Raw genomic sequence first — 12354 nt, 5'->3', positions numbered from 1 at the left:
AGGAAGCGGATCCGGGGTCGGAGGGCGCTGCATGTCACTGCCGGCACCGCTTCCGGCGCCATGGGCGTCCAGGGGCTCACGGGCTTCGTGGAGGAGCGCGGGGTGTTCTTCACCGACCTGCGAGTGCGGGACACCAAGCTGGTCATCGACGGCAGCAGCCTCTACCACCGCCTCTGCTTCGCGCCCGACGCCGACTTCCGACGCGGCGGCGACTACGGCGCCTTCGCCGCGGCCGTGCGCGACTTCTTCGGCGTCCTGCGGGCCTGCGGCGTCGCGCCCTTCGTGGTGCTGGACGGCGGGCGCGGCGCCGAGGACAGGAAGCTGGCCACGCTGCGGGGCCGCGCCGCCGAGCAGCTGCGGGCGGCCCACGGGCTGTCCCGCGGAGCCGGCGGCTGCCTGGTGCCGCTGCTGACCCGCGAGGCCTTCGTGCAGGCGCTGGGCCGGCTCGGCGTGCCCTTCGTGCAGTGCTTCGCGGAGGCCGACCGCGAGATCGCCGGGCTAGCCAACCGCTGGGGCTGCCCCGTCCTCTCCCTCGACAGCGACTTCTTCGTGTTCGACCTGGCGGGCGGGTACTGCCCGCTGTCCCACTTCCAGTGGCAGAGCGTGCGCGCCGCCGGGCCGCAGGGATGCTACGTGCCCGCGCGCTGCTTCTCCGCCGACCGGTTCTGCCGGCACTTCGGGCCCCTGAGCAAGGCGCTGCTCCCGCTCTTTGCCGTCATGAACGGGAACGACTTCATCGGCCTGGAAGCGCTGGAGGCGTTCTTCAGCAAGGTGCGCCTGCCTCGGGGCTGCGCGGCGGGGAGGGGCGGGAAGCACCTCCGCCTCCAGGGACTGCTGAACTGGCTGGCGCAGTTTGCGGAGCCCGCCGAGGCCGTCGACAACGTGCTGAAATACCTCAAGAAACACCAGAGGGAGGAAATACGGGAGCTTCTTTGCACTTCGATGGAGGATTATGCTCCGTCTGACGTGAATCTTGAGGACTTCTTTCAGAATGGGTGCTATGAGTGCGAGGCTGCCAGGAAAGCAGACGTACCACAGTGGGTACTGGATGCTTTGGCAAAAGGTAAGCTGGCCCCATTCGTCATCAATGCCCTGATACTTAGAAGTACCTTTCTCCGCGTTCAGGTGGAGAACATGCAGAGACCCAGTGCCCATAGCACAGCTTTGCCCATCCGACAAGTTATCTATGGACTGCTTCTGAGAGTATCTCACGGTACTGAAGATGCTTCTCCAAGTAAGCAGACCAACGAGCTGCCCGTTGTATGTGAATTTGACAGATGCCAAAAGACACTTAAAAAAACATTTGTTCAAGCAGCAAGCCTACCCTCAGATTTTTGTGATGATCGTTTTCCTTTGGACAAGTTAATGGAGGTAAATGGTTGTCACAACAGATCACAGTTAACACATCATTTCACAAGTGACACAAAAATAGTTGGCACTCAACCTTTGCCATGTGGCCACTAAATGTGATGTCTGAACTAAGCCACCTCAGTAAATAACTACTTAACACAGAAGCGTCTGTAAAATTTAAGAAGCTGCATCAGGTTGTCTTCATCTTATTTCCTGCCTGCCCCTCTCCAAGTGTACCAAGACAAATTTTATGAGAAGTTGTAGAGTGTGTATATGCAACACTCCCTGCATTTTCCATTGGAAGCCCTTATTTCATCCTACGTATTTTGTTGCACTAATACTCGCTTTTTATGGAAGGAATTCAGTTTCATGTAGTTTAGGAAAGTCCATTTTTAACACTACAAAACCTAATTTGTATTTGATCAAGCTGTAGAATGTTTCAGAGCACTGTTCCGAAACAAAATCATGCCTTTTTACTACAAGTCACTATTTCACATGTGAATGTTGCAGCTGCCCAGCAGTTTTACCTGTGCCAAGTATGGTCCTGCTCCTGCTAACATGATACTTGCCAGACAGAGCAGAACAGTACCTGAAAATCACAGAAAAGTTGTACTAGGTTAGTTCCAGTCACTGTTGTCACTATTGTAGCACTTCTGTGTAAATTCTAATGATCAGGAGTTACAGAATTCCTACCATAACGGGAAGTAATCTCCCATTCTCCAAGTTGCATTACTGAGATTTTGTATGCAGAAATTTCTGCAACGTCTAGAAATACAATCCGTGTGTAATAATTCTGCATTTTTAAGGCACATGCTCTCTCCATTCTGGCGTTCAGAGTGACTGTTAACACATCTCTGTATGTGGGCAGTGCTGATTGTTTTTATCACTTGCTGGTGGCTCCTTTGTAAAGGAACCAAGTCTATCACTGCTACACCCATTAAATGTCCAAAGTACAGGTTACTTTACACAGGTTATTGGCACGCAACACTTAAGAGTTTGAAAAATCAAGTTTCATGTTAAGAGACATTAATGACACCTTACTTCAGCCTTGGTATGTGTGCTGTTTGTTTAATGAATTTGAGCTTTGCTACTACAACAGTTTTCTTTAGTGAATAGATGGGAACTATCAGTTGAACAAAAGGTTAGAAGAAGAAATGTTGTTCAACATTTAAAGTGCTCCAGGCAAAACTGACTTCAGTTTCTCTTCTGCTGTGGGAATGTTTGCCTAAAAGTAGACAAAACAATCCTGATCAAGGTTTACAAAGCACTCAGATGGCAGCTGAACCACCTGTTGGGATTCTGCATGCATGAAGTTAAGGACAAAGCTTATAACACCACTTTCTGGAAGTTAAATGGCTCAGCAAAAAGGGAACATGTGCTAGGAATTAATTGCTTAATAGTTACTTTTATCTTTCTATCTGATGTTTAACTGTGTCATTTTTGAAGTTTTAGGTACTATTTTAAAAAATATTTCCTATTCAGAATATCCATGAAACTTAAGTACTTTTTATGAAAAACCTGAAGCAGTAACTAATTTAACCAGGAATTTACTGGCCTTTTAGAAATAGCTCATGACAGATCGTCTCAATTTTTAAATTTTTAAATTTTTAATTTCAATTTTTAAATTTATTTTCAGGTGCCCATGTCATGCCGTCAGATGCTTTTGCTGGAGACTCTGGGAGTGAAAATGAATTTCCTAGAACCTATCCCAAATAATTTACAGCTCGCTGTTGCTATAACGTGTTACTGGATACGTTGTTCAGAACCAAAAGTTAAGCTGAACCAATTAAAGGCTCTGCTTCTAGTGATAGTTTCTGGAGAACTGCAGAAGATAACCAATGATCCAGGTATGTCTCCAAAGAATACAATTTAAGGTGTTGAGCTACTATAAAAATCCAGGTCGTAATTCATTTTCCCACACTTACAGGGAGTTGTCCAGATTTAGAGGAAATGGCCTTGATTTACAGTATATCCTGAGGTGTCATTGTCATTCTTTGCATTGATATGCACCAAAAAAAAAGTGCTAACCATCAATTTAACATTTACAGTACTTTACCACACTGTAAAACATTAATTTGCATTTTTAAGTACTTTCTTTAGGATCAAAACATTAATTCAGATATAAAAGTTACAAAAAATAAGCTTAATGTACTTAGGCATCAAAAAACTACTATTGAAGGATTTAGATTTTTTTTTTGCTTTTGAGTTTTTCTAAAATCATTTGTACTTAAAAATTCTGAGTTGCCCAGGCACACTTTTTTTGCCTATGCATTGCAAATTTGAAAATATTAAATAATCACAGAAATTACTTTACTAATATTTATACCTTTTAAGGTTATAGACATTTCCTCCAGGAGTCCTTCATTTGATGGCAAAGATGATGCATGCCAGGGTTAAACAGTTTCTTTAGGTTCTGGTTTATAGAAACTAGACTGACAAGGTTTCCAAGTGAATTGTAGTGAGATGGAAGGCTTCTTTGGATTTGATCACACAGTTAGGTTGGAAAAGACCTCTGAGATCACCAAGTGCAACCCATGACTGAACAAAAACCACCCTGTCAACCAGACCATGGCACTGAGTGCCACTCCAGTCTTGCCTTAAACACCTCTAGGGATGGACTCCACCCATCCTTGGCAGCTCATTCCAGTGTCTAATAACCCTTTCTGTGAGGAAATTCCTCCTACTGTCCAGCCTAAAGTGTCCCTGATGCAACTTCAGGCCCTTTCTCCTTGCCCTATTGTTACTTAGGAGAAGAGACCACCCCACCTGGCTATACCCTCTTTTCACCCTCCTTTTGTACTGTTCACAGCAGAATATTTATTTCCAAGTTATTTTTTATTTATAACCTAGATCCCACAGTTCTTCCTGATGAAGATGACAGTGTTGCATATAATGAATTTCTAAAATGGAAGGAAAAGAAATTGCAAAATAACGACTTTGATTTAGATGCTGCACACAGTTTTTGCCAGTGGCAGTGCTGTCTTCAAATGGGATTGTATCTCAACCAGCTACTTGGTACTCCTCTCTCTGAGCCAGACCTAAGTAGGTAAGGTTGACCCAGAGATCTGCTTTCCACACAAGCTCCTGATGGAATGTGTTAACATGTTTCATTTTCTCTGTCAAACTTCTTTGACCAGTACTTACAGTAGAACTCCCTTCTTTAAAGGAATTATAAAGAAAAATACTCTTAAAAATACTCTTAGCATAGAACTTGACTGTTGGGTACTGTATGTTTTTGTCATCAAGCAATATGTTTCTGTACCTGTCCTGTTGAGGTGCAATTCTAAATGCAGATTCTCTCCTTCTTATGAGCAGGCTTTTCACCGGGACCCTTGTGCACAGACTGTATCAAGAGCTTAAATCAGCACCTTCAGTGGAAAATCTGTTTATCTTATCTCCAAAAATGGCTCAGCTTTATTTGGTTTTGTTAAATACAGTGGAATCAATGGTATCTCCAGACTTCTTTCAGAAGGTGCCCAAGACCAAATCAGAGTCCTGCAAAAAGAGGAAAGCATCTAATAAGAAAAAAGCAGCCATCCGATGTGCTGTGCCAAAAACTCAGCATTTATGCAATGTTAATAGGTTTGCAGCACTGGAAGTGGATGACTGAAACCATTATTGGAGTAACTTCTAGTGCCATGCTGATGAAACCAGTAACATTAAAATATGTGACTCTATTGGAATTTGCTCAACTGTTTTCACATAAGTTCTTGATTCAATCTTTACCAAAAACTTTGCTTCAGGGGATTTTTTTATTTACCTTTTTGTAACTAACATTTGTATAAAAGAAATGCTGTCTAAAAGTTGTGGTGTTTTGGGGTTTTTTTTAAGGGTATCAGTCCCATTGAAAATGAGAGCAAAGTTGTTTAGCATTTCAAAGCAGAACTATTTTAGAGGAATTATTTTCCTGAATATTTCTAGTTGGCTCTGCCTCATCTCCCTGAACACCTCATTTACAAAAAATCCAACTTTAAAGTTTGTGTTTGAGGAATACAGTGGCCACAGTCTAACAGTTGACATTAAAACAGAAATTGACAGGTTTAAAAATTTTGTAACATCAGTCATTACTGGTGGAGTACTTGCGGGGAGAGGTAGCTTTGCTTAGTGACAACTGAGTAGGTTGTGCTTGCAGTAGTACAGGCTCTGTCAATACTCAGGGAGAAACTTCAGATTTTATTTCTCCCCTTCCCCCGTGATGTGTTTAAAGAAAGCATTACATGCACATACAAAGCTGTCACATGGGAGCAAGTTTCTACAGGTTTGCTAATTCTCAGTACTTGTCACAGTAATTGTGTACAATCTTCTACTATTAAGCTGTTGTCACTCTTAATCTTTCTACAATGGCTATATTAAAAACCAGACCTGTTTTGGCTTCCCCTATGTACACTGGTTGTTTGACAAACCCTTGCTATCACCACAGTAATACTGAAAACCAGTTTATCAGCAAGCCTTCCAGTATTGTCAATTTATATAAATGCTTTTCTTATGAAACTGCTGGTTTTCCCTATGCAAAATATAGTTACATTTGGGTTTTCTCTTCTCAAGAATCCACACACCTTTTCTTGCATTTAGGAAAATCATGATTTCCACCTCTAATCACCCAAGTTTTGCCCATAACTTACCAAAATTCAAGCCTGATTCCTGCATTGTGTGCTCAAGTTTTCAGTCCTGCTTATGCTCCCTCTCGCCTCTGTTCCCATGGAAGTAACTCACTGTATCTTAGGATTTAGAGGAAAGATCTCCTATATCATACAGGTGAATGTTGACACTGCACAAGTATAGTCAATGAGAAAAGAACAGATCCATAAGATGTTATATTAAAGAGAGAACTACAGTAATTTCACGAATACAAGCCGCACCAATTTGACTAAGATTTTGCTCCTAAACCAGAAATGCGGCTAATACTCAGGAGCGGCTAATATGTGAATAATTTTCTGACATTTACAACCTCAGAAGTGCCAGCCAGAGTGCTGAGCCGAGCTGCTGCAAAGTCGGCATTTTGCGATTGTTACAAATTGCTACTCTGTTGCACCGCGGGTGGAGCCTGGCTCCCTGCAGGCAGCACAGGGGGCGGGGAGAGAGGCGGGAGAGCTCCCTCCTTCCCTCCTGTACCGCAGCCCGGGGGAGAGACGGGGGGGCCCCACGCCGCCATTGCCGCAGCCCGGGGAGGAGAGGGGGGACCTGGGCTGCCATTGCCGTGGCTCTGGGAGGTGGCGAGGGACCCGGGCCGCCACTGCCGCGGCTCGGGGAGGCGGCGGGGGGCTCCGTTCCCGCCCACCGCCGCGGGAGCGGGGCGGGCTCCGTCCCTGCCTGCCACCACAGGGCAGCGCCGGGCCGTGGTGACCGAGCCCAGTGGCAGCAGCGGCTGGCCCCCAGTGGCCCCGCCGATCGGCAGCGCCGGGCTGGGCCACCTGGCCCCGTCGGCAGCCCCTAGCGGGCCAAGCCTGCACAGCCTTAGCTGAGCCAGTAAACCCCGCCCTGCCGCCGTTCTGTTACTATTTGGCAACTTTGTTGCACGCGGGTCCTCGCTGCGAACGACAGCGGCTTATATTCAGGTGCGGCTTATTTATGGACAAAAACCGAAATATTTGCCAACACCCAGAGATGCAGCTTATACTCAGTGCGGCTTGTATTCGTGAATTTACTGTAGTTTTAAGATACAGCCTGTAGAGGCAAGATGTAGCTTTTCCCAGTACAAAAGCTGCTACTTCACTGAACTACCAGCAGCTGGCACCCAACCACACCACAAGCCAGAATCTCACAACCCATTTTTCTGTATGTTTCTATGTAGAGCAGCCTGCAGCATCACATTTCCATCAGATGACTTTTAAATAAAAGTTGAAAGGGGTTAAAGTTACTTATTTTACTAATTAAAACTGAAATTCTTAATTGTCCAAATCATCCTCTTCTCCATTACGATCCCATATGTTTTATTTTACCAAGTTGTAATTCCCTAGATTTTTTAATCATCAGAAAAGTCGCATGCAAAGTAAGTCTTAAATACAGGTGTGTTTGATTCCACATTGTTAGTGCTGGGGAAAACAGAGATCTTCATTTACTCTGAATTTCACATCAGAAAACTTCTGGAGATCATAAAACTTCTTGAGACTTGATAAAAAGTCATATTTTCAATTAGATAATTCAGAAGACTGGACTAAGGTCAAATACTCCAGGATAAAAACAGTGCTATGACCACATGGCATATTGAGAATACCTTTGGGAAAGCCGACTCAGTTATTAAAGATTACTCTAGTGGAAATATGTTCTCAATGCAGAATTCAGCCCTTCTTTATTGCTGATGAGGTTGAAGAAAATAATTACTGATTCTAGAGTTATGCAGAATTTAAAGTGTTACAGTTTTCCTTTCTGATTCATTATAGGTCTTCCACCTTCTTTTTAGGAAAATTAAAGGGCCTTTACTTATTAAAACCAAAATTCTTTATTCCATATTTCAGTAGAAGCAAGAAAATTCCTCAGCTGTTTCTTATTTCCACCCCATAATAAATGCCTCTTACTTTTAATGGAAAGTTCCCACTATTGATTCAACTGCTTTGGAAAAAAAATCTCTCAAACCTGCTGTAAAGTGATAATGAATCACAAGAGCAGCCAAAATAATGGCAATGGAATTCAGTCCAGGCATTTTTATATAATGACATTGAACTAGATGTATTACTTGTTAGTATTTTGCCTTCCATTGGAAAACACAGCACCAAAATTTCTGGCAAGTTTAAGTGAACTACATTCAACTAAGCCCACCCTACAAAAAGGCAAAATTGTCCTTAAGAGACGAAAATTTTATTTGTTTAGAACAACATACCTTATTCAGAAAGTGGGACTTGTGCTGGGGAACGGACACTGACTTGGCAATGACACTTCCATGCTAAGACAACAATCTAGCATGCATTTGTACTTATCTGTACCTACCTAGATTTCTGGGACTTCAAGACCAAGAGCAGAGCACAAAGCAGTCAAATGCCATGGAAGAATATCAATCTCAAATTAAGACTTAAAAGGTATAGTAGTCCCTTCCCAAAATCAAAGTTTGTTCAAAATTCTTCATCAGTCTGCACTGTCAGTTTTTACTATCTTGATTAATGAATACTAAAGATTTTATTAATGAAGTGTTCTGAAATTTTACTGAAATACTGAAGTACTGAACACACTACAATATTGAACAGGTACAGCCCCACTTGCCAAAGACACTAATTGTTAAACAACTGTCCAACTTCTAAAAGGCAGAGCTTCTTTAAGTAAGAAACTTTTGCTTAAAGACACAAGAGCATTTCTGTAAGAGGTCATGTTTTTCAGGCTGTCCCAGCTCAGTGGTAATGACCCCAGGAAGAGATGAGGACCAAGTGCTGCAGGATCTTCGTCTTTACCCAGTCACATCTCCAGCACTTTGGTAGTCCACGTATTATGGGCATATGGAGTGTCATGAAGAGCCATGGATGAACTGCATGTATAAAGCAGACTGAACATGCACTCATGCCCTGTCTGTAGCCCCAGTTCCTGGCAAAGTCTGAGAATCCCACAGGCAAAAAGAAGAAAACAATTCCAGTAACATTAGCAGAAAAATTCCTGCTGCAGGATGTCATTTGGGCCAAGTCACAATGGCAAGTGCAGAAATATCCCAGTGTCTGTTCATGACAATTCCTCCTCGAATGACAGGATGATCACTGTGACAGCATGGGCCAGACCCAATGCCACTGCCACATTTTCACGCTACAGTGAGGACAAATGCATATGCACAAGTTTACAAGGGAAAGAGATACCACCATGTCTTTGACTCCCCCCAGAGATCTTCAGACATTCTGTTTTCAAGATTCTTTAGGTGATAGTTCCTTGCATTTCCTGAAAGGATGATGAGATGACACTGATGACACTCTCTTCTCTGATGAGATGATACTGATGACAACAGGGCAAGACTATTTTGAGGAAAAGCACTATTTCCAATTAGTGAATATTCAAGTATTCAGACATTGTAATATTAGAAATACAGTAAATTCACGAATACAAGCCGCACTGAGTATAAGCCGCATCTCTGGGTGTTGGCAAATATTTCGGTTTTTGTCCATAGATAAGCCGCACCCGAATATAAGCCGCTCTGTCGTTCGCAGCGAGGACCCGCGTGCAATTAGTAACAGAACGGCGGCAGGGCGGGGTTTACTGGCTGAGCTAAGGCTGTGCAGGCTCGGCCCGCTAGGGGCCGCTGACGGGGCCAGGTGGCCCAGCCCAGTGCTGCCGCTCGGGGCCGGCCGCCGCTGCCCCTGGGCTCGGTCACCCCGGGTCGGCGCTGCCCCGCGGTGGCAGGCAGGGACGGAGCTTCCCCCGCTCCTACGGCAGCGGCGGCAGGCGGGGACGGAGCTTTCCCGCACCCGTGGCGCCGGCGGCGGGCGCGGACAAAGCACCCCGCCTCCTCCCCGAGCCGCGGCAATGGCGGCGCGCACTTCCCGCCCCCCCCCGGGCCGCGGCAATGGCTGCGCAGAGCTCCCGTCGGCTCCCGGAGCTGCGGCAATGGCGGCGCCCCCCCCCCCCGTCGGCGCCCCGGGCCGCGGCAATGGCGGCGCCCCCCCCCCCCCCCCCGTCGGCTCCCCGGGCCGCGGCAATGGCGGCGCCCCCCCCCCCCCCCGTCGGCTCCCCGGGCCGCGGCAATGGCGGCGCCCCCCCCCCCCCCCCGTCGGCTCCCCGGGCCGCGGCAATGGCGGCGCCCCCCCCCCCCGTCGGCTCCCCGGGCCGCGGCAATGGCGGCGCCCCCCCCCCCCCGTTGGCTCCCCGGGCCGCGGCAATGGCGGCGCCCCCCCCCCCTCCTCCCCTGGGCTGCGGCAGAGGAGGGAAGAAGAGAGCTCTCCCGCCTCTCTCCCCGCCCCCCGTGCTGCCTGCAGGGAGCCAGGGCAACACGGTAACACTGTAACAATTGCGAAATGCCGGCTTTTACTGGCCGGTGCTTGGCTCGGCGCCCTGGCTGGTACGTCTGGGGTTGTAAATGTCAGAAAATTATTAATATATTAGCCGCACCCGACTATTAGCCGCACTTCCGTGTTTCCACCAAAATTTTTGTCAAATTGCTGCGGCTTGTATTCGTGAAATTACTGTACTTTTACAATGTCAAAACAAATCTATTATACTGGTTTTCTAGCTCCAAAAGTAATTCTGTGGGTTAAAATTCAAAATTACCCTACCAGAAAAAATGGGGGTTTTTTAATGGACAGGAAGGAAGGAAGAAGGAACGAAAATGAAGCTTCTTTGAGAGAGGGATGAGGGTTTCTTTGCCCAGAGGATTATTGCATTAATTTTCTAATTCAATACCCTACAAATAATTTACATAACTACTGTCTTTTAATCACTCAAGTAATCTAACAGTCATAAGCTAAAGTAAATATGGAACAAGAAATGAAACAAAGCCTGTATCTGCAATCATATTAAAACAAGCTCGTCCATTTGATGGAAATGCCAGTTTCTTTTAAAACAAAGAGACGACACACTTGTAAGAAAAGCAAACATTTACTTCAAATTGCAGTATAGGCTTTTCAATCACAGAAAAAGAAAAACAGTGATCCAACAGCGGTCACATCCTGTGCAAAAAGAAACAAACTCGGGATACAAAAAAACTGTAGCACAAGGTACTTGAGCCGCTTACACATTGCAGGATAAAGTAAATAAATACAGTAGCTAGAATATGGCACTCTTGTGACAGACTCTAAACCCAGTGGAATGCCTTTGAAATATTTTTATCCTTGTATTAGTAGCAAAGTCCCACCACCATAAAAGTAGAATAGTACAATGCTTTAAATAAAAACAAACTAAAATATTTATATCTAAGAGAAGGATTTTACACAGTTATACCTTTTAAGTGCAGAAAATGGGACTTGGGCTTAGATCTTTCTTTAAATTAACCCCTGCCCCCTCCCCCCCATAATACCATTCAATCTTAAAAGTAAATTTATGTTTGAGGAAAAATGTTACCAAAGTTGCATAATTTGATTTTGTTACTTCCATAGCTGGAAGTTATATTCTAAACAGTCTTGAAACATGAAGTTCGTCACTAGCCAGTGAAACAAAGGACTTGTCAAAAGTCCTCAGGACTTCTTTATCCTCCAGATATCGTTTTGCTTTCTCCAACATCTTTAGACAGCAATCGCTAAGTTTGCAAACACAAGAATGCAATATGCATCATACATCAAGAAAAGACGAAGTTGATGAAGAAGAACTTCCACGTTTCTGGATCTTTTCCTTGCTTCTTTCAAACTTCTTTATTAGCTCAGTCACTATGCATACAGAGGAAGTGAGTCCCAGAAGAAACAGTAAATCTGGAAGAGATAATTAGCCTTCTTTAAAATTGCTATTTTAGGCTGAGGGGAGACTTGAAGAACAAGACTCACAAGACTTTCAAATTTTCTCCCAGTCACTGGGAAAGTTCAGGAGAAATGAAGCAAGATTCAAGTTTTTGCAGGCCCAGAAAATTAACACGTATGGTTTATGCACAAATCATAACTACACACAAGATATTAAAAAGTTTTTAAAGTATTTCATAAACTTATTTTCAGCAACATAATTAACTTAATTCTGAAAAAAGAATATAATCAGAAACTATGCTACAATAAATACATGTATTTCATTACAATCACTTTACTCCAGAAAACCACAAAAGTAATAAATCTAAGTCTTAATGAGGTCAACAGCATTATGTATCTATAGCTTTTTTAAATCCTTCCTTTTATGTATCCTATGATAATGCAATCAATATTAAAGGATCAGGATTTCTAAAAAAGGTGTTTATATTTAGAGAAAAACTTGTGAAACAGTTACAGTAATTTCACGAATACAGGCCGCACCGTTTTGACCAAAATTTTGCTCCCACACTGGAAATGCGGCTTATACTCAGGAGCGGCCAATATGTGAATGAATAATTTTCTGACATTTTCAACCTCGGGAGTGCAAACCGAGTCAGTGCAAACTGCAAAGTCGAGCACCTGCCAGTAAAACCCTGCATTTATGCGGTTGTTA

General features: G+C 44.5%; 2 protein-coding genes across 8 annotated transcripts in view; one reads left to right on the top strand and one right to left on the bottom strand.

The window, feature by feature from the left end:
- Nucleotides 1–6: 6 nt before the first annotated feature.
- ASTE1 (asteroid homolog 1) lies at nucleotides 7–5153 on the top strand. 2 transcript variants are annotated; one of them, XM_033052882.1, is made up of 4 exons: nucleotides 10–1371; nucleotides 2987–3197; nucleotides 4201–4396; nucleotides 4666–5153. In XM_033052882.1, the coding sequence occupies exons 1-4, from the start codon at nucleotides 61–63 to the stop codon at nucleotides 4958–4960; spliced, it is 2013 nt and encodes a 670-aa protein (XP_032908773.1). In that variant the 5' UTR covers nucleotides 10–60; the 3' UTR covers nucleotides 4961–5153. The 2 variants fall into 2 exon arrangements, with proteins under 2 accessions (XP_032908784.1, XP_032908773.1); XM_033052893.2 differs by lacking the exon at nucleotides 4201–4396 and having other exon boundaries at nucleotides 7–1371; nucleotides 4666–4868.
- Nucleotides 5154–10835: 5682 nt separating this feature from the next.
- Nucleotides 10836–12354, bottom strand: part of ATP2C1 (ATPase secretory pathway Ca2+ transporting 1) — a 67078-nt gene continuing 65559 nt past the window's right edge. For all 6 annotated transcript variants that reach the window (XM_033052823.2, XM_033052849.2, XM_033052833.2 and 3 more), the window contains one exon: nucleotides 10836–11657. In XM_033052823.2, coding sequence (XP_032908714.1) covers nucleotides 11521–11657 — 137 coding nt within the window. In that variant the 3' untranslated portion in view covers nucleotides 10836–11520. The remainder of the gene's footprint in view (nucleotides 11658–12354) is intronic.

The sequence above is a fragment of the Catharus ustulatus genome, chromosome 1 (genome assembly GCF_009819885.2).
Source record: "Catharus ustulatus isolate bCatUst1 chromosome 1, bCatUst1.pri.v2, whole genome shotgun sequence".
Taxonomy (NCBI): domain Eukaryota; kingdom Metazoa; phylum Chordata; class Aves; order Passeriformes; family Turdidae; genus Catharus; species Catharus ustulatus.
Note: the sequence above shows the minus strand (reverse complement) of the source record. Positions and strands in the feature narration are given on the sequence as shown.

What these genes read in the sequence shown, in the direction of transcription:
- ASTE1 (XM_033052882.1), top strand. Translation starts at nt 61, where the DNA reads ATGGGCGTCCAGGGGCTCACGGGCTTCGTGGAGGAGCGCGGGGTGTTC. An exon ending in CTTTGGACAAGTTAATGGAG is followed by an intron (nt 1,372 to 2,986) that starts GTAAATGGTTGT and finishes ATTTATTTTCAG; the next exon opens with GTGCCCATGTCATGCCGTCA. An exon ending in GAAGATAACCAATGATCCAG is followed by an intron (nt 3,198 to 4,200) that starts GTATGTCTCCAA and finishes TTTATAACCTAG; the next exon opens with ATCCCACAGTTCTTCCTGAT.